The following is a 21745-nucleotide window of genomic DNA, read 5'->3' as shown; positions in this document are numbered from 1 at the left end:
GCAGTGAAATACAGCTACTTGAACTTGGATATCCAAGCTGAAGGACACATGGAAGAAGTGTATTCCACAGCTTCTTTTAAAACAGTAAAAGTACTATATAAAAACATTTCCCTGAAGGGTAACATTAATATGAGAAGCATTAACGTCTGCATCTTGCTTCAGCTAGTATTGAATTTCACCACAGCTAATGGAAGCCACCAATGGCTGCTCTACAACAGCTGTAAAAGCAATGAAAGGGAGCTCACTGACTGTGCAAAACTGCAGACTGCTTCTAGCTCTGTGCCTCTCAAAAATATGTTGTGGAGTGGAAAATCTTGCTCCCCAGAAGGAAACAAGTTTTTAAAAAAATACCAAGAGATAACTACATCATTTGCCTAGTTATTTGAGACCTTCCACGTTTCCAGAGGAGAGGGATTCCAGAGCTTCCTGTTAGGAGGAACCCTTCTCCTTGTATTTCTGGTAAGCATCCAATATCTCCTTGACAACACTTGGATCATCAAGTGTGGTGACATCTCCCATGTTGCTTGATTGTTCAGTGACTACTTTCCTCAGCAGCCTTCTCATGATCTTCCCTGATCGGGTTTTAGGAAGACGTTTTACCACCTGCAGAGAAGGGAAAGATGCACCTGTATTAGAACCTCTGTGGTCTGGCCACTGCCTCCAAGCAGAGAGTGGTATGGATACAGGTGGGCCCTGGGGAGCCACTAAGGGCAGCTTTGTGCACTCTCCCCAAACACCCAAAGGGAGCTGCTGGAAGGTGAGCAGGCTTGAGACAGAGCCTGGAGTTCATCAGTGTTCCCAGGGTCAGGCTGAACAGCTGACAGAGTTGCACAACAGAAACAGCCAGTGCTTTAGATCTGGGGTTGATGCTAATCATCAGTCCAGTGGAAAGCATCACTGCCTCTCAGTGACCCTGAAGCTTGTGGCATTTCTCTACAGTTTGGTGGGGTTTTATCTGATTCATTGCACAGGGCCAGAGACCAACTCTACATTGCTTCAGCAAGGAGTTAGCAAGAGCTGTATGGAGCAGTAATGCTGCTGCATGGTGAACAGGGGCATCAAGTGCATCTTGAGACACAGGGTAGGCCTGGGGTTCCCCTCTGCCAGAGCTCTTGCCAAGTACAGTGCTCTCAACACTCCCTGTGCATCTCATTTAGAGGGCTGCTCAGCACTTGGCCTAAATGGAGCAGCCTTGGGGTAGCTCTAAAACATGCTCTGTAATAGCCCCACCAAGAAGCTGCTCTGCAGGCTGGAGGGGCTGTAATATCCCAGCCACCCTCTGGGTCACTGCTGATCCTCAGGCATGGAGAAGGAGCGCATGCAGACCACTGCCCTTGCCCTCCCCTGCCCAGGGATCCCTCCAGCTAAGTTCTGTTTTCCTGCTGCTTTGTACTGCCAGAGAGGGACACCAGCAGCACTGCTGGCAGGAAGGTGAGGCTTGTTCAATGTGACCACTCATGCTCCTTATCCCAGTTACAGTCTCCTACTTACCAGAATGTGGTCAGGCACAGCATATTTTGCTATCTTGGAAGCCACTATGGTTCTGAGCTCTTCTTTGACTTGATCTATATGAGCTGCCTGCTCCTTCAGCACTATGAAAGCAAAGGCACCTGGAAGACAAACGAGCAGAAGCCACATATTTCATATTAGATCCTGGTTGGCAAGACCAGGGATACACATTTGAATGCCAAGGCAGGTTTCAAATCATTCCTATGTGCAATCTAGGGACTGCCAAGAAAACCATAGATCCTGTTTACAAAAGGGAGTCAGACTCCAACCCTTAAATGATGGACCAGCCTTGTCTTGGCATCCATGTACCAGACTGATCTCAGTGACGACACCAACTCAACATAAATTATGAAATTGTCATTGGGATCAAAAGCTGGCCAATGCAAATCAGCTACTCCCATTCTGTTCAAAGGACATCTCTATGCACAGTCCTTTTAAGGAAGCTCTACCACATAAGTAAACACTATGTGTTGAAAGAATTTCAGGAGTAATACCTGCACCCAGCTTAGGAACATGCAGTTATTTTCACGGCTGTCTGCCTCTTGGGGCTGCAATGCCAGTCAACCTAAGGATAACTGCCCTCCCATTCCCTAGGCACCTCCTAACACACAGCCCAGGTTACAAATTAAGGAAAGTGCACATAGGTGTCATGTTAGGACACTGCTTTTCACATACCTTCTCCTTTTATCTTGTGTGGATACCCAATCACAGCTGTCTCAGGGACCTCAGGGTGACCAGCCTTCACAAAAAGTGAAACAAAAATACACAGCATAACAACTGCTTCAAGCCCTGCAGAGTTTGTGCCAGTTGCTCTAGGAACAAAACACCTTGCCCTGTATCACTCTCCCCTTGGCAGATCCTGCTGACAGCACAAGAAGAAAGTTGGATGCTGCCTTCCTATTGCATGGTCAGCTGGTGGCCATGGCCACATCTCTAGGAGTAGCATTTGCTCACTGGATTGGCCTGGCTTTTAAGCACAGAAATATGTACTCTTACACTGCTAAGCCCACTACTCACCAAGCTGAATTTGCACCAGCTGGAAATCTGCTTTGTCTTTCTTTGTCTGTGCTCTTGTGTGTGCATGGCTACAGTCCCAAGTGGTGACTGGCCGTGGCCAAATCACAAGTGAAACCAGTTCTGCATTGCCCTGTGCCACATGGAATTGTTGCCAGCAGAGCAGAAGTGAAGCTGCCAGCTGCCAAAGCACACCAGGAGGCAGAAAGAATCAGGCTTCTTCAGTCTTCCCAGATGGGGGCAAGTGTTGTTTTGTGGAATGCATATTTTTACTATTATGCTACACAACAGTGATTTATTCTGTCATACTTCAGAGTTTAATTTAACATTCTTCTGCAGTAAGAAGACAATTCATGTGTACAGACTGGAAGAAATCGCATATCTGAATCCTACTATCTTAAATTATATTAAAATATGAAAGAAAACATCACAGAACAATCTAAGCATGTAAATATATTTGCATATACACACACATACACATATGTAGAGTGGGAGAGGAACCAGATCCTATATCTATGATCAGAAACCAACACAGACAAAAAAAAAATTACAGAGGAGAAAATAGGATCCTGTGTGCCAAATGAACACAGCTCAAGTTTATAAAATGTTACATTCAAGTGCTATTTGCAAGCAAGTCACATAATACAGAAATAAATATTCAGGTCAAGGTTTGAAGATAAATGTTCTCAGGACTTTTTGTTTTCAATTCCCTGGGCTAATATTATTTTCTATCAAAACAACGGCTAGCTTTGCAGCTGACGTGTATGGATGAGCAAGAACCACAGATTTGGGAAGGAGAGGTTAGGTGTTAACGGAGGGGAAGGAACAAACAGGAGACACAGTCTCTTACAGAGACTCCACCAGCATCCAAAATTACAACTGCAACAGTACAACGCTACTGAGAGTAAACACAGCTCTGACAGTTTGACTGCAGGGACTGCCCATGGTGTGACTCCTCTCTCATTTGCCCATTTGTTGTCTCCTTAATAAGGGAGCTGTTTCCTTTTGCACATTTGCTATTCATTATGCATCAAGCAGTGTGCATGCAGGAGTAAGGGTTTGAAGGCAAGAGACCTGTGCTTGTTTAAATTCATAAAGCTTCTTTTAAAGAGCCACCCTGACCCACAGATATGATCTATCAGGTGATCTCTACCTGCTTGGAACTTACCATTGCATCTTCTATCTCAGCCGTTCCAAGCCTGTGTCCGCTGATGTTAATGACATCATCCATGCGCCCTGTAATCTGGTAATACCCTTTCTTGGTCCTGTAAGCACCATCTCCTGTGAAGTAGTAACCTACAGCAGAGACATGTGGGTGGTCAGCAGCAGGAAGTGTGCCAGCCTATTGCTCTGGGCTCTGATGCAGAACAGACTCTGCTCTAGGATGGTAAGGTAGAGTGGATCAGGCGTCTCGCAGCATGAGCTGCTACGCACCTTTTCCGACTTCCCCCTGCCATTGCCAACCTTTATCTGCTCTGCTTGGGCTGTGCTGGCTCCTAGTAAGCACCTGAGCAGCACCAAGACAGTGGAGCTCAGATCTCTGCCAAGATAGGCAAAATCACTGCAGGCAATCAGCAGCAACCAGTGGCTGATGTCCCTGTGGTAAAACCAAGTCCAGCAACACCATGCAGTGATGCTTTGTTGGGTTTACAAAACCAAGGTGGGGGGTCTCTGATCTCCCTAGGCTTTACACGCCTATAGCTGCACAGCAACTGGGTGCTTAGGCCTGGCACATGCAGCACTAAGATAAAAACCAAATGCCATTTGTCACTGCACCATGGGCTATTGGTCAAACTCAGGTCTGCTGCTAGCTACACCTCAGGCTCATGGAAAACTACAACTGTTCAGCTGAAAAGGAGCAATTCTACTACATTTTATATATGGGAACACTGCCAATTTTTTTCATCACTTACACTGTGATGGATGAAAAGCTGTTTTTCTTCCTGGCTAACAAAGATTCAGATCCCAGATAACAGCCCCACTCCAGCATATAAGCATGGCAGAAACACTGCTATCAGATTAGCTGAAAAAAAAACCCCATGATAAGCATGGTGTTTGGAGGGTCTAAAACATTTGATGGAAACTGAAAAAGACTCAGTAGTTCCAGGAAAATCCAGAGTGTCACTGAGGACACATCTGGTGACAAAGACTGCATTGGCTCTTCATCAAAGCCATGTCCACATCGGAATTGTTCATGTGTTACTTCTGAGCAGCAGCAGGCAGCTAGTGCTGTGAAATCCCGAGGTGGTTCTTGACAGGACCCATTACTGGCCAATTCATGGACCTATTGTTGGCCAATTCAGGAGTCATGCTTCCTGCCCTTCCAAATCAATTAAATAACTATCAACTAATTATCAACAAGATTTCAGATGCAAACCTGTAGTGAGTAATAAGGGACTATAGGTTTATTAAATTTCTTCTGCCAATTTCCCATTCTTATTTTCCAAACCATTTTGTACAATTTGCAAGATTGCCTCTCTAATTCTTCTCTACAATCACAGAATCACAGAACGTTAGGGATTGGAAGGGACCTCAAAAGATCATCTAGTCCAATCCCCCTGCCGGAGCAGGAACACCTAGATGAGGTTACACAGGAAGGCGTCCAGGCGGGTTTTGAATGTCTCCAGAGAAGGAGACTCCACAACCTCTCTGGGCAGCCTGTTCCAGTGCTCTGTTACCCTCACTGAGAAGAAGTTTCTTCTCAAATTTAAGTGGAACCTCCTGTGTTCCAGTTTGTGCCCGTTACCCCTTGTCCTATCATTGTTTGTCACTGAGAAGAGCCTGGCTCCATCCTCATGACACTCACCCTTTATATATTTATAAACATTAATGAGATCTCCCCTCAGTCTCCTCTTCTGCAAACTAAAGAGACCCAGCTCCCTCAGCCTTTCCACATGAGGGAGATGCTACAATGTATCTTTCAAAGCCCTTTCAGTTGCTCCCCTGAGTGAAGACAGTGATTTTGTCCAATCTCCTACAAAAAATGTTTCACTGCTACTTCTGATTACTTGCCAGACAACTTGGTCATGTTTTCAAAAGGAAGGAAGTAGCACAGCCTGTGACAGCAGGGGTGAGATTTGGTGATGCAGGAGGTACTTTCCAATCCAATATGCCTATTTCCAAGCGAGACACAAATGGCTCCAATAAAAAAAAAAAGGTATTTGGACTTTAAAATTTGAGCATTACAATTTTCTAAAGAACACATTCCCTTTTGACAGCTAAAAAGGTGAAAACTATCTAGGACCATTAGTGCATGCTTGCAACATGTGATGCACAATCCCAAACCAAGATCTGGCTGGTACAGAAATATCACAAATCACTCCTGAAGATATTCAGTGTGCTTATACTGCAGTGCAAACTCCCTCCCCTTGGCACTTTCCTTACCTGGGTAGGCTTTGAAATAAGCATCAACAAATCGCTGGTGATCTCCATAGATTGTTCTTGCCATGCCAGGCCATGGCTGGGCAATGCAGAGTGCACCGGACACATCATTACCTTCTATAATCTTTCCCTGCAGGTTCAAGCACAGGAAGGATCATCAGGTGAATAAAATAGGAATAGTAAGGGCTTCTGTGCCATTGGTCTGACAAGAGTCACCCTGTTGCTCACTGCAGATTGCCAGTGGAGGGTCACAGATGGAGAAAATTAATCCACTCATGGAGCTACTGCGTACTGTCTGTATCATGCCTTCCTCATCCCCTGAGGCCAGCAGAACAGCAGATAAAACTAAAAGAGAAGTGAGTCCTGTGATTCTCCGGAGGGCAATGCAAGCACAGATGACAGCAAAGATGTACCAAGCAGTCCGAGGATGCTTGGGATGAGGTTAGCAGGGAAATGCCTGGACCGCTGCTTTCCACTTTCCGTTTTGTTGACTGCCACATTCCCTTACCAAATGATATGGAGGAGATAACATGCTTTACTGTTTAACAGAGCACTGGAGTGCAGATGGGGATGGCTCCACACAGCTCACAGATCAGCACCAGTTTTCTCACAGACAAGCACAGTTGCAGGGCCTCATGCCTTGCAATTCTCTTGGAGAACTCCACCAGTCCCGTTGGCTGCTCCAGTCTTGCCACATCACTTGCCACTGCAATGCACTGCTCCAACTGCTCAGCATCCTGGTTCCCAGGAGCTGTGTGACTTCTGACTTCTCTCATAAATGGAGGCAGCAGCTCTTAATCAGAAGCAGTGTAAGACCATAGAAGTGTTGCTGAAAATGCAATCACTCCTCTAGAGATCGGCAGACAGCTTGCAGTGCCCAGCTAGCAATCTGTATGGATCTCTGAGATACGCTCAATATATATCGTGCTCATGTATTCCACCTTTTTAATGGAGGAACAAACATCTTTCTAGATCCTGTCCCTCTGCCATTGGAAAGGTGATTAAGGCAGAAAGATGCAGCAGCTTCTCTTTTGGGTACCCAGCAAAGCCAAAACTCACATTCTCATCCATCAGCACGGGCACAATCCCAAAGAAAGGTCTCATAGCCATAGCCGGAACGATCTCAGCTTTCTCCTCGGAAGGCCGTGGGGCAATGCAGATGCCACCAGTTTCTGGAAGAATAATGAAAAACAAAAGTGGGGTCCCTCTAATGCTGGATAAAAGCATCCTGCTCCCTGTTTGCATGGTGCCTCATTCAGTGCTGGCTGCAAAATTCACCGGCCCCACTGACAAAACACAGAGTGTGGCCAAGCAGCTGCCTCAGGGGAAGTGCACCTCACCGTGCCACAGAGCATCAAGATCGCTGATGTCTGGCTTAGCTCTTCAAAGGCTCAGAGGAGAGCAGTACACAGGCTCAGCACCAGAAGGCCTGCGGACCCTGCAGCAGCAGCCACAATGTGTGTGTTCAAGAGCCTTCCCATAGCCCAGTCCATGGCAAACCAAACAGTCAGAGTGAAGACCCTAGTGACACAGATCCCAAGCGCTCTGTGCCCTACATCTGGCCCTAAGACAGCTCACAGATAAATCCCTTTCTACAGCTACCAACCAGCAACAAATACAGGCAGCTCTAATGCATCTTTACAGCCTTGCAGGTCCTCCTCACACTACCAGGGCTGCCTGGTGGCAAGGGCAGTACTCAACAGCCTCATTTCCTACCCCACAAGTGATTTTACAGGGAGAGTGTAAGCATGTCAGAGGATTTATCACCCAGTACTGTTTTCACAGCTGTCTAAGGTTAGCATGAAAAACATTTCAGGAGTCTGAATTACTATTATTACAGAGTATGAGATTAACCCACCCCTTACAGGCAGGTTGAGCTTATCTTCTATTCAGAATTGAACCTTTTAATCATCCTTTTTCATTTCTGCTGAGATGAACATTCAATCAGATTCCAACCTTAATCAGATCATTTCTATTCTAAAATGAACTCAGAAACACAAGAGAGAAACAAAAACAAAGGAGTATTAGGCCTTTAAAAATACAGCTCTATAAATAAAGATATGTTCTGCCACTTTGAGAGTGCATTTCTCTACCAGCTTTGCTGAGGTTGTGAAAACTGGAACCAGGGGCTGGAGAGGCTGAATTTGACCCTGAATTTACATCCAGCGGCCCTGACATGGCTATGAGGAAGGGTCTCTTTGAGGAACGCTAAGCTTCAGACCTGCAGAAAATAGTTTCACATGTGGCTTACACGTAAAATAATTTCACAATTCATTGATGGGCATGCATCCACTTCACATGTTTCTGTTTATTCTGAAAGAGCCATCTTGATTTTCTTCAGAAGAAAAAAGAACCCCAAATAGCTGCTGTTCTCTGTTTGCACAGACAAAATCTGTGCCAGAGCAGGGAACCTGATTACACTGATGGTTGCTTTTCCTAAGCCAGTACTCATTCCGAATAAAGCACTGCAGGCTATGTTTCAGCATGGGTTCCACATCCTGCAGCCAGCTGTGCATAAGGCAGTACAGTCATATTTCAGAGGCAGCTGCATGGTGGCAGGGATGCTTTAAAAATTATTTGCATGTTAAAGACCTATTTTAAACAGGTTTAGAAGTACCAATTTTAGCGATTGACAGATGACAACTAGCAAGGCTTCTAGGCTCTACCCTACCCTTATGAAGTCTGTCTCTTCAGAGGCAGAGCTGGCAGAAAAATAGCCATGCTTCCACGTTACCTGTGCCCATGCTGTTACCACAGTGCAAATCTACCCAGACTTTAAGCAAGGAGAGCAAGAGTCTGAGCAGTGACAGTGATGCCTCAGAACCCTGCTGTAAGTAAATCACCTCTAGCAGCAGGGCAGAGCGTGTACTCTCTGTCACCGTTGCTTTCACCACCACAGATAGTTTGGACTGACTGCTTCAGAGAGAATCCATCTCAGAAACACCTGCCCAGTCTAAATCACTATGAGATGATGCCAACAAGATAAGTTTCCTGGGCCTTTTCAGAGATGCCTTTCAAAACCGGCTTTTGTTCACAGCTGCATACAACAGCTGTACTTTTTTTATAAAACCAATGACAGAAGTAACAATACCTAGTGTCTCTTCTGCACTGTAAAGAACTACACCCGAAACTCAAACACAGTTGTGATTCTATTACTGTCAATCACAGGACAGCACTACCTAATACTTTAACTGTAAGCACCATAGGAATTTTCCATCTCTCTCATCTGCGTATACCACACTACTTAGATTGCCTCTCGTAATTGCTATCTATCTCACTCGTTTGCTCATCCAAAAGACTTTCAAGTGGATTCTTAAATCACCATTAGCTGATCTCTACACCTAGCAGATTTTATTAGCTGGCAACACATTTCTGCTTTGAGGAGCAATATACCGTAGAGGACACTGCACACAACAGCACAATTAAGAAGCGATATTGAAATTGTCTATGAGAGGTGACACTGCAGGACCACAACCAGAATCCATCAAACTGTTTCTATGATGTCCTTCCACACTCCCTTTACATTCAAATGGCATACATGTTTCCAAGATTAATTTGGCTTCCTCTTTATTGGAGGCATCAACTGTGGAGAAAGATTGATTCTACTTTCTAACAAAATCAATGTCATTAATGTTTATCATTATATTATGCTTCCAGGAGTTGATAACTGTTTACCTGCAAAACTATGCCTGGTTCAAAGTAAGATGCACCAGCTGTCCAGCAAATATTCTTTAACCTCACAGCTGTTTCTCGAAAAACCCAGGAGAAGCAGAGTTTAATACAAGATCTAACCCTGTACTTCAGAGGAAACAGAAGACACTGCATGCACATTGCAAGTACCAGTTAACTGAAGACAAACAAACAAAAAAATGTTATGGCAGAACAGGAGACCTCTCAGCTTCATCACAGCAGTAATCAACTGCTTCTCCACAGTGTTTTATTTCAGAGCAGTGAGGAGGAAAGCATATAGCACCTAGCCAGTCAGCTTTCCTTCTGCTCAGCATGTGAGAACCCAGATGGTTTAAGAGATCAGTAATTGAAGTTGATGGTAGTTAACATTGCTGCTCTGAATTCTGAGGTTGTTTTATTTCAAATCTGAAAATAAAAAGATTCTGCAAGTCTGGTTTGGATTAAATGGAATTTGGTTGTGTGCCAGAAGCTAATACATCACATTGAGACAGGCCACAGGGATCCTGAAGAGAGAGCCTCCCAGCAGGAATAAGGATGAAATCAGAAGCAGCTTGACTGGAAAAGTAATGAATGTTCTGCCCAAAGGCAGCTAGAAATTTAAGAGTAGGGATGGCTTTTGGCAGCCGAGGCAGAATGCCAGCAGCTGTGCTCCATCCTTTGAGTCCATGGCTCCATGGCAAACTGCTGTGGTTCACAACTTGAGAAGGACATATTGCAACACACCTTTAGCAGCTCTAGCAGTGCCCAGAAGAGAGGAGTGGGTGCTGAGGAAGGAGCAGGGAAGGAGCTGCAGGTCTCCTTCAAGTGCAGGGCTCCAGCAGGCAGCACAGTCCCAGCCAGAGTGCAGCGCTGTGGCCTCTCTGCTGCTGGCCAGGGAGGGCAAGAGGCAGGGACCAGCTCTGCTCCAACTGGACAGGGATCTACAAGAGCCAGTCACTCTGTCCAGCAGGTTGTAAATGGAAAACACGCCTTAACTAATGCACACAGCTGGGCCTAGCCTGTTGCCAAAACAGAAGCGCACTCTCTTTTTGATGCATCAGAGGTCCAGAGCCAAAGCAACTACAACAGACTACTTCACTCCTGGGAGAAGCTGCTCCTAGGCAGCCCTGCTGGGTGACAGCCCCTGTCCCCCCACCACCTGATCCACAGCCAGAGAATCTCCCCTCACTCCTTTCCAACCCACCTGAGCAGTTGCACTAGGTCTCTGACTACACAGCTTAGTTTCCTCCTCTGACCGTTCCCAGGAAGGGAAACAAAGCACACCCAAGTACTAATTGTGGCTATATGGTGTTACAAATGCCGTTTCATGATAAGACTGTATCAAGGTCAGCAAATAATTGAAAATCAGGTTTCCAATTCAAGCTGCCTACTCCTAGCTTTGCCCAGAAATTTAATCTTTGCCTCCTGTTTCTGGAACCAATTGAGATTTTCCAGCATTCAGAATATCAAAGAACACTTAAAGGGGAAAAGAAAAAAATAAAGAACACAACATTACTATTGCTTTTATGTGCTGTTAAATTGCTATTATGTGCTCTAACTCCCCAGTGACTTTCAAAAGCAGATCAAAATGCCAGGAGGGTTTTGTTTTTTTTTTTACAGACTCGTGTGATCAAATTGAAATGTACTACTGCTTCTCTACCCACCAGCAACTTGTCAGTGGTCAGGGCTCTCCATGCTCCCCAAAGGATGCTTTTACCTGTCTGCCACCATGTGTCCACAAGGGTGCAGCGTCCTTCTCCCACCACGTTGTAGAACCACTGCCAAGCTTCGTTGTTGATGGGCTCTCCCACTAGGCCAAAATAAGAAAGGAAGCAGCCTGAAACTCAGGGGGTTGCAGTCAGTTCATTCCCCTTTTGGTGCACAACACGATCTTTGAGCAGAACGCTTACAACGCTTTTGCTGGGATGTGCAAAGAACTGCAATGCACTCATGTAAATGAGGACTGACTTTTCCCAGAAAGACCAAAAAGCAAGCAATAAATATCACTGAAAGTAACTAATCAATGCACATATGAGAACTTCTAGAATCCTAAATAATGCAGGAAAATCTGATTGGGTCACCTAAGACAGGAAAATTCAAAGTGATGTAATTTACCATTGGATAAATTTTTTAACAACGAATGTGATCCTGCAAAATAAGCTAGGCAATCACACTAAGGTTCAATGGCCTCAACGTCTGTTTGTTTCCCCTTCTGCTGAGAAAATATCTGAAAAGCCAGAGAGCCTGCTTTATCATTTATTTTTAACCACATCCTATCCTGTCAGTCACGCTCCTCTGGTACCTTCATTTCACCAGCTAGAACCCCCTGTCTTTTTCAGAAGATTTCATGTCCCCTACCTGATCCCAAGGTCTTCAAGGAAGACCTGTCGTATTTCTTCACCCACTCTTCTCCATAATTCAGCAGCAAGCGTATAGCCGTAGGTGCTCCATAAAACTGATTAATTTTCAACCTTTGTACCACTTCCCAGTAACGACCTGCAAGATCACAAACACGCAGCAGGAAGGTTAACAGCCAAAGGTAAAGCTGTGACTATTGCAAGTACAGAGCAAAACCAATGTCAACTTTTTTTTTTTTTTTCCATCTTGGATGCACAGATGTTCCTGAATGTCATAGACACATGCTCCAAAGAAATGGAGCTTACCTTTCCTGAGCAGGCAGGTCACACCAGACAAGTTTCTAAATCTCCTTTGTCACACTGCCATGTCTAGCCAAACCTTTTCCCACCACTTCCTCACCTGGGTCAGGGTACACCGGAGTGCTTTCAAACAGGACAGAGGTTGCTCCATTGCAGAGTGGTCCATACACAACATAGCTATGTCCTGTGATCCAGCCAATGTCAGCCACACAGCCAAAAACATCGCCTTGCTGGTAGTCAAATACATACTGCAAAGATAAATGTAAGGCCAGCTGATTTTCTGTTGCCAGGCACAAAGAGCTTAAAGGTAAAGTGCTGGACTGCAAGAGAGCACACAAGGCAAGCAGAGCCAGGCACATAGGACACAGCAGTATAAAGGCCAGCCCAAGGTGAGGAAGCAAGTCAGGGGGACCAGCACCAGTGTTTCCAGGCTCCTGACAGCTTTCGCAAACATACAGGGAGCATGGCTGTACCAGGAACTGCTCAGGTTGGAGGAACAAAGCTTATAACCAAAGACCAAAGCTCTGATACCTAAGGTTGTCTACTCCAGGCAGTCCACATGGGAGAGCTGACCCAGAATTTCAGGGCCTCAAAGGCTCAGATGCCTCACAGAAATATGAACAGGTTTCCATGAGAAAGCTCGAGAAACTGATATGTGCCCATGAGACATTTTCTAATAAATGTTCTTAGCTGTAGAGCTTCTCTATCAGTGTATCCTGTTTCAGATGCTACCCTCTCCCTGCTCATCTAATTCAAGATAAAAATACTGGAGAACTCATTATCTTGTCTTGGTTACAGAAAATGCTTCTCATTGTAAATCTAACTCCTCCAACATATGGTGAAGAGGTCCTCACTCATAAGGCAGAGTCAGTTTTATGTTCTAAAGGAAAGTGGATTAGAACTAAAAAAACCCAACCCTTGGATGTGTGACAGAAGTGTCACACGTGAGTGTGCAATGACCACAGAGGCTGCACAGGTCAGCTGATCCCTCTACCTAGGGGAGCTAATTCTCACCTTACCTTTGCAAGTGCCTTTCCCTGTCAGGCCCTGAAGTACCTTTAAAGGCATCGCAGCTGCATAGAGTGCTTCCCTGCATGTCTTCACCAGGGTGCAGGATCTACCTTCTTGACTAAGAAAGGGATGCCTTGGAGTTTACACTGTCACTTAGAAAAGCTGACCAAACAAATACCCTTCATGCAGAGAAGTCTGATATTTGCACATTCATGTCTTCTAAAAAACTTCAGCTGTATCAGCCTAAAGAAAGAAAACCTCTGCCTGAATTGTGTGCGATTACAAACAAGGTGATACCACTAAAGCCAGATGGACATCTTCCACTGCAATCCTCTATACATTTCACTGTTACCTTTTCATATGCAGAGCCCAGATCAGAAATTTCAATAAGCAGTGGCTTGACTTTTTTTTTATGAGAAAGGGGTTAAAACATTTAGCCTAGATCACATAGAAAAGCAGCACAAATGTGCAGCCACAGAATATGAATGTAATTTTCAATCTTCAGACAACAAGTGCTATGCAAAGGGGTTGTTTTAACAGTCCACATCCTCTCTGAAATAAAAAAGGCCAGCATCCCACTGCAAAATCCTACAGCAACATCTACATTACCAACACCAGTAAGATACTTACCAGAATCTCCTCAGCCTCATCACTTCAATGTCCGCAAACTTTGGCCTGCACAGTAGCACATTTTAAATGCAAAAGTAGCAGCACCGCAGTTTTCTTCCTTTCATAACTCTGGGCTCTGGTTTGCATAGTATTATAATCCCCAGGAAAAAAATCCTGATGATTAATTACACATTTTGATATTTTTCTGTTCATTTACACCAAGTAAGCCAATTGGGCAGCTGACACAGAACAACAGCAACCCCCATCAGTCCAAGTCCCTCTTGTTAGTACCATTGGAAGGCAAGTAAACCTTTTCCAGAGGATGCAGTGGCGTTACCTTGTGCGTGACAGCAGCATACAGCAGGTATCCAGCCTGGGTGTGAACGATTCCTTTGGGTTTCCCAGTGCTACCCGAAGTATACAGCATGAAAAGTATATCTTCACTGTCCATGCTCTCTGGAGCGCATACCGAAGCTGCCTTGGCCATCTCCTAAGGAAAAAAAAGGTGGTAATGACAGAAAGACCTTTGGCTATATGGAGCCAACCAATACTCCATCTGTAAGCATGTCCGCAGTGTCCAGGGACAGGAACCACCATTGCTGTTGCTCCCTCACAAATGTCCAGCATAGATTATATGTGCTCACCTAGTGGAAAGGTTCCTGTGGACACACAGCACCTAGCCTCGCCACCAATACCTCTGCTAGGCACAGAGATCAAGGAGAATTGGCCAGATAAAATAACATTTCAGGAAAAAAATGGTGTGTCATAGCTTACATTTCAACCCTTTGAAAGCTGCTGGTAGAAAACCAAAGTGGGACTGCAAACATGAACCACACTCGACAGCAGCAGCAAAGCTGGCTGGATACTGTCAGGACCTTCCTTTTCCTTTTAAAACTGCAGTGCTACAGTTAAACTGTGCATTCATCTCTCTTCCCTGGCCCCAGCAGTGGATGATGGTCCTGTCCATTCGGTCCTCAGATTCTAATTGCTTGGGACCCCCTCCTCACGCCTATGGTCAGAGCCATTGGAGGGAAGGATACAATGTCCTACTAGGTCAGAGCAAAATTTTGGTCCAGCTTGTGTGCCCAGTTCAGCAGAGGAAGGGGAAAGAATGTGCTTTGAAAGAGAAGCTTGTGGTCCATGAACCTTGTAGCAGAAGAGGGCTCATCTGCTCAGGGTGTAGATGAACATTTTTCTTACCCATGTACAAACTTGCAATAATCACTGTGTGCTCCAGATGCTCAACATATGGCTGTAAAAAAAGCACAGCTGGCTTGCTTCTCTCAAGTTCTGTACTGTCCTAGATGAACAATGATTCCCGCAAGGGGTATTAGCTGGCTTTTTGAAGGAATTTCTAGGTACTTTTTACAAGTATACATGATAAACATACTGAATTTACAAGTGAACATTGTGAACAGCAGGGCCAATTGTTTAACAGTGTTTGACAAACAACACTTAATAAAATATGAAGAGTTGATAGGGTCAGATGTAATTCCTAGCCTCTGAATTACAGCACTCCTGCTCATCTCAGGTATTTATTGTGACATTTCAACATTGCCAATTCAGGCTGACTTGTCAGTTTTCGAAACTAAGATGGAGTTCTCATATGCTCCACTACAACATGAGCTTAAATTTTGCAGTAAGCCATCACACAAGATCTGGAAAGCTCAGCTTCTGTAAAGATCAGTAATGACAGAATCAATGGCATAAATGGCTTAATTCTTGTTATGTTTCAGACCCTACAACTGACAATGGGCTGAGTTCAGCTCTTGGACAACCAAAACGCCTCAGGCTGTTTGCAGACACAGGAAAATCATCAGAATGTGCTTTGTGGAGTAAGAAGGAGTAAGACAATTGCCGAATAAAATCTGCCTTCTCTGTTTCACTTACCCTAGCAGTTGCTCCTATCTCATGTGACCAGCACAGGGACTCCTGAGTAATTATCTTAGCTGCAGATGGGTGACTTCCAGGCAGTATTATGATGAATAGTTGATGTTTACTGCTGCCGGCAAACTGATAAAACTACTTCTGCATAGGCTGCAGTCCCATGTGTACCAGCCCCATGTCTACCAACTAAACACATTAAAACAAGTGCTGCTTTCTTCCCCAGGAAGCATAGGTTCTAAATATTCCCAAGCCCTCACTGTCCTCCCATGGTGGGATAACCCCAGCACTGTCCATAAGCTATATTAAGCCTCTCCAGGAACTTGATTATTTCTGCACTGCCTTTCAACAGTGTCCCATCTGAGAGTGCATATGACAGGCCATTACAGAGTGTCTGCACACAGTATAACAGCAGCAATGGTATCAGTGCACTTTGGGTCTCAGGAAACACTCCTTCCTAAAATCTCAGCACTGTTTACAGGACTACTAAAATGGAGCAGAATACCCCCTGCCCATGCTGAGATGACTCAGACATAGATTGAGCTGCTTCAACTCACAATCCTAGCAGACTGTAAATACTGGCAATCCATTTGAGGATGCAGATCCAGATGCCATAAGGGACATCTCCTTTTCATCTGCAGAACCCAGGTCCAAAAGGCACAGATGGAGAGAAAGATGATCTAGCCAACACCCAGACCTCAAAGGAGTTATCCAGAGTGCCAGTGGGCATTTGCAGAACGAGGTGACTGCAGGGATATACAGATGCTGTTCCTGCCACGTAGCTGTATCCATCAGCCCAGCAGGGTAGCACACATTGAAAACCTGCTCCAGAGGCAGTATGAAGGCCAGTCATCGCTGGCAGCTCTGGTGCAGCTACACTAGAGTGCCAAGCTGCAGTGCAGCAGCTGCTTCACAGGCTTTTAGCTCAGCACACATATGCAAGGAAAGTATGGAGACTGCCTGATCTTCCCTGGCTGACAATTTTTAGTGTAGCCTTCAGCAGATCAAAGCCAAATACCAGAGTGTGCATGATCTACACATTCAGCAAGACTCATACACATGTTCTGAACTGCCCTGCATGGGGCAGTGTTAGCTGGTCCCCACATTTTCTTGTGCACCATATTTCTCTCCTCCAGCATACAGTAAACATCCCATACTTCAGGAAACATTAAGAGAAACAGACAAGGTTTACCAACACCAACATACCTCCTCAAGGGGAATATCACGGTCACCCATCTGGACTTTGTTATCTGTCCTCTGAGCCACAAAGACGTGTTTGATGTTTGGACAGCTCTTCACAGCTTCATCCACAGTCGTCTTCAGCTCTATGATACGGCCTCCTCTAACTCCCTGGTTGTAGGTGATAACTGCTTTGCATCCAGCTAAAAAGAGAAAGAATTAGGAGACGTATCAGCCTGTCTTCCAGGCTAGTATGTGTACCCTGCTTTCATTATTTTTGGGGATGACAGTATAGGACAACATGTGTGACAAGTACTCAGAATTTCTATCAATCAAAAAAAGTCAGTGTCACTGAAGAAAACACTTTCAGAGATTAGGGGTATCTGGAATCTCCATAGGTTATCTAGTCCATCTCTCCCACCCCAAGGCAGGGTCCACTTCAGCTAAACCATTTCTGACAGCTGTCAGTCCAACCTTCCTAAAACACTCCAATGGGAGCTATTCTACACTCTCCCTGCCAGCCCACTCCAATGCCTATCATGAACATGAGAAAGTCCTACCCAATGTCTACCCTATCACTCACTGCAATTTAAATGCCTCCATTCCTGCCTAGCAAAGCTGACATGCAGAACAGTTTCTTCCCAGCCACCTGTGTTATAGTGAATACTGCTGCTTTAGCCTAACAGCTCGTGCACTGAAACCCGAGCAAGACTTCAAAGGACCTCAGTGACCAAGCACCTTTGCCCCTCTCTCATCCTCTGTCTGGGGCTGCATACAGGTGTCCATTGCAAACTGAAGTGAGCAGCACCAAACTCAGCAGCCTCTCAGAGGCGTTATCCTGCTCTGAGATACCTGCAACCTTCTGAAACTTACCCATACCTTGAGGGGAAACCTCCTGGAAGCCACAGCACATAGCAGCACTCTGGCAGAGCACTTCAAACTGTACCACTCTACGTTAATTACAGACCTGTGGCTGCAGAGAAACGCCTTTTAGCCCACCACCTCCACACAAGTAGCCAAAAGTGAGGGATAACCAAAACATGTATGTGCTCTCTATAGATTAACTCTACTAAAACAGGAAAAAAAGCATGAAAACTGCTGTAAGACTTACTCCCTCACCCTAGCCATAAAGAAACTGATGTGACTCCTAGGACATGAGCCCCTTGCCATTTTTTTCTTCTGCTGGTATTTTTACCATGACGTTTTACCTAATCACACTACAAGTGTTTTAACTCTTCCTGTTGGTACGACGGCTAACAGCAGGGGCAGGCTGCCAACTCTTCCATCGCTATACATAAATCACGCTACCACAGTCAAGACTGCAGAATTAACACTGTGAAGGAATATCAAAGAAACACTGTGATTATACTGCGAAAGAATAAATCAGGCCCCATTCCTAAGCTCTGGTTTTCCCTCCAGCTTCACTGTTGTCTGGCAGTAACCCAGCACAGGCTGAATGTTAAGCAATTTATAAAGTATTTTAAGGCCAGAGGCCACTGCATCTGCCACTAAGGGAAAGGCTCTTCACAGTACTTTGAAAAGAAAAGTGAACTGTCCCACCAGCTGAGAATGAACCTTTTCTCTTTCTGCCAAGAAAACACAGAATTGGGATATGTCTCGGAACACTGTTCAGAGGGGATTGTTCTCCAACCTGCATCTACTTACAGTCCATGATCCTCCCAGCTAAGGACTCAGCGCTGAATCCAGCGAAGACCACAGTGTGAACAGCACCAATCCTGGCACAAGCCAGCATGGCTGCCACAGACAACGGAGACACGGACATATAGATGGCCACCTTGTCCCCTTTCTGTATGCCATATTTCTTCAGGGTGTTGGCAAGACGGCAAGTCAGATCCAGAAGTTCCCTGCAGCACAGAAGTAACATTGTCATGCGACTGCACAACCTGGTTTACATGGGGGAGCAAAAAAAGGATGAACTTGAACCGAGAGAGGCATCACAATCACTTCCGGACTTTGTAATCTCAGCAGTATAGTGCACACCAGCTTGCTCCTGCCATTGGGAAGAGGAGAAAAGAAGGACAGAGAGCGATGCTTGCTGTGGAAGGGCGAGTGAGCAAGAGTTCAGAGCTGCCCAGAGCTGCCAGGCTCTGGCATGGGTAGAGCAGCCAGCAAGCCAGTGGATGGCCCGCTGAGCCGGCCTCGGGCAGGGGGAGAGCAGCCAGAAAGCCAGTGGCTGTCCTGCTGACTTCAGAAGTCGGTGTCCATTTTAACCATTCTTAGTGCCTTTTTAACCTACAAGGCTCAGTCAGAAGTTACTGGGAATACGCGTAGGATAAACACAAAATGAACTGGAAGCTGTTGTCCAAAGACTCCCACCACTGTCTGTTAGGGAACTGCTGGAAATGCTTCACAACTAGCAACTTCTCTTCAAATTGCAAGGGTAAACAATGCATTTGCATGCGTAAGGAAGAAAAAAATGACATTGTGAAACACTTGTGCAAGCTGCAGATTTTACATCAAAGTCAGATCCCACAGCCCAAATTCCTCCGTTGTCCCTTCAGCCAGCCATGCAGCAGAGTGCAATGGCTTCGCAGAACGGAGATACTGCTCCGAGCAAAACCACAGCCACTCTTGCACAGAGAAACTCGTGAACATGAAAAACAGGAACAAAAGCTCTCTGCACAGTGCTTGCCGCTGCAACATGCTGACTTAATAGCAGAAACTTTCCTCTAAGGAACAAAAAAGCAGTTCACAGGCAAGGAGTTGCATGGACACTTATTCTGATGCCTGCACAGGGGATAGCACAATTGCAGGCACATCTGGGACCAAGATGCTGTCAGGAACTGAACAGCTCTGTGTGTCTGCAGTGGAAGGGCTTTGAGGAGAAGACTGATAACTGTGCCAGGTGAGGAGTGGTCTCATGCCAAGGAAGGAGGTGACCCTCATGAGAAGCAGCAGAGCACCCCTTACTAGTGCTACCCGTCAGCTCAGAGCAGAAGACTCGCAGAGTCAGCCAGGAATGAAAACTCTCCTCTGGGTTCAGGAACTCGCTGAGTACTGAGGCCCAGAGGAGAGAGATATCTTCTACTCCCTAGCACAGTCATCTTCCTGTCACCTGTGAACCCTTAGGGCTCTGTAGGCTATGCCACCAGGGACTCCAAAACCTGTTAGCAAACAAATTAATTTTGAGGGACTGCAATCCATAATAAGATGTAAAGCATGAAACTACCAATGTATCCTATCTCCCAGAAATGGTAATAGCTGTGAAAAAACAAACAAACAAACAAACAAACAAAACCAGTTTTCAGCTGGTAGCTAAGATGCAAATAAAATGTAATGTTTCTTCTGGTCCATCAAAAATTGTTTTGTTTCTTTTTTTAAACCAATGCAAGTTGGAAACAGATAAAGCCCAAGCACTCCACTTTGGAAATGTCATCATAAAACCATGGATTGAGAGTAACGCAGCATCTTATTTCTTTAGGATAAGACTCCATATGCACTGTGAGAGCAGTGAAGCAACACATCCATGGAGAAAGCACGAAGGCAAGTACAGTGATAGCTGGAGGGATACCACTTCCCTGCCATCTTTTGGAAGATGAGGAAAACAAGCACTGAATCCCAGCCACAGCACTTTGTGTTATTTATTTTATTACTATTCCTGTAGCATGAAGTAAACAGACCACTCCTGAAGCACGGGAACTCAGAGAGGCAGCCAGATGTGCTCAGTGCCTGCTCTCTGGCAGTAGCTGGCAACAGCTGCCACAGCAGAGGGACCACAGCCCTGCAGAAAGCAGAGACAGAGTGGCTTTACCCCAGACTGAGTTTCCTCCTAATCCCTTACAGCTAGAGATCAGCTTGAACTCTGAAGCACAACATTCAATACCTCTTCCCAGTGCTTCATGACCATGCATGTTCCTCCTATCTACATAAATGCATAGTCTGTTAGATGTATTATTTTGCTTACTTTTACTAAGTTCATGAACTGAGTGACTCTGTGCAATAATAAATACCCACCCAGTGTTTGTTTTTGTGCCTTGTCCTAAAAGGTCATATTCTCTGGTCCAGAACTCATCTGATGCTGCATTAGAGAAAAATCTCAATGTGAATAAATATTGAAGAGCCAAAAGAAAACTGAGCTGCTCAACAGCAAAGCACAGGAAGTGAAAGAAGCCCCAGAGAGGCAGTTGTGAGAAAGCAAAATAAAAGCCACTTATCTGCAATGGAAAATACCAAGTGCCTTCAGAGCTGCAGCCCCTTTCTGCTGAACAGAAATGTCAGAAAAGCTTTGGTAGGATGTCCTTTCTGAGCAGCTCTGTAGTTCACTTGCTTGTTCAGGACTCAACAACTGTGATGGCAGAAGCTCTCATTGTTTTGGGGTTTTTTTATTATTAACATTTAACATTTGTTTAATGAGAGTGTGTGAGCAAGCTGATAAACAATAAGGACCAAGTCTTTAGCCCCAGATGTATTCACTTTGCCTTCTCCTTTGTGCTCTGAAAGGGAGAGACAGAAAGGCTATGGAGGTCCCTTGGTGATGCAGCACATGGGGGAATGGACACAAAGGCAAAGAGAAGGTGAAGCTAAGAACTCCAACAAAGAAATCCACAAATCCCTGAGCATCAGGTGTGTCTTCTGGCTCCTGTATCACCAACTCAGGCTTCACCTCCAGTTTAAGAAAGGGAGTTAGCAGAAATGCTGTGTCATGAATCCTTCCCTTGAGACTCTCACTCCTTCACACACGTTTTGCTATCTAACAGGCAGGCCATTAGGACATGCCAGCAGGTTACACACTTCCAATACTTAACCTAGACACGTCTCGGGGTGGAATGAGCACCCTGCAGGGTCGCTACTCTGCAGAATTCGGTGGGACA

The 21745-nt window shown here is 45.3% G+C and overlaps 1 protein-coding gene across 1 annotated transcript in view; it reads right to left on the bottom strand.

Annotated features, from left to right (window-relative positions):
* Positions 1 to 276: 276 nt before the first annotated feature.
* The window catches only part of ACSS1 (acyl-CoA synthetase short-chain family member 1), a gene marked incomplete at its 5' end in the record, with an annotated part of 30452 nt that continues 8983 nt past the window's right edge, over positions 277 to 21745 (bottom strand). Inside the window, 12 exons of the mRNA XM_010190868.1 lie at positions 277 to 603; positions 1492 to 1610; positions 2185 to 2248; positions 3692 to 3819; positions 5908 to 6034; positions 6964 to 7076; positions 11291 to 11383; positions 11932 to 12069; positions 12331 to 12478; positions 14188 to 14340; positions 16941 to 17116; positions 18579 to 18778. Of these exons, the coding sequence (XP_010189170.1) occupies positions 430 to 603; positions 1492 to 1610; positions 2185 to 2248; positions 3692 to 3819; positions 5908 to 6034; positions 6964 to 7076; positions 11291 to 11383; positions 11932 to 12069; positions 12331 to 12478; positions 14188 to 14340; positions 16941 to 17116; positions 18579 to 18778 (1633 nt within the window). The remainder of the gene's footprint in view (positions 604 to 1491; positions 1611 to 2184; positions 2249 to 3691; positions 3820 to 5907; positions 6035 to 6963; positions 7077 to 11290; positions 11384 to 11931; positions 12070 to 12330; positions 12479 to 14187; positions 14341 to 16940; positions 17117 to 18578; positions 18779 to 21745) is intronic.

The sequence above is a fragment of the Mesitornis unicolor genome, unplaced genomic scaffold (assembly GCF_000695765.1).
Source record: "Mesitornis unicolor isolate BGI_N332 unplaced genomic scaffold, ASM69576v1 scaffold10658, whole genome shotgun sequence".
Classification (NCBI taxonomy): Eukaryota; Metazoa; Chordata; class Aves; order Mesitornithiformes; family Mesitornithidae; genus Mesitornis; species Mesitornis unicolor.
This window is presented reverse-complemented; position numbering and strand designations above follow the sequence as displayed.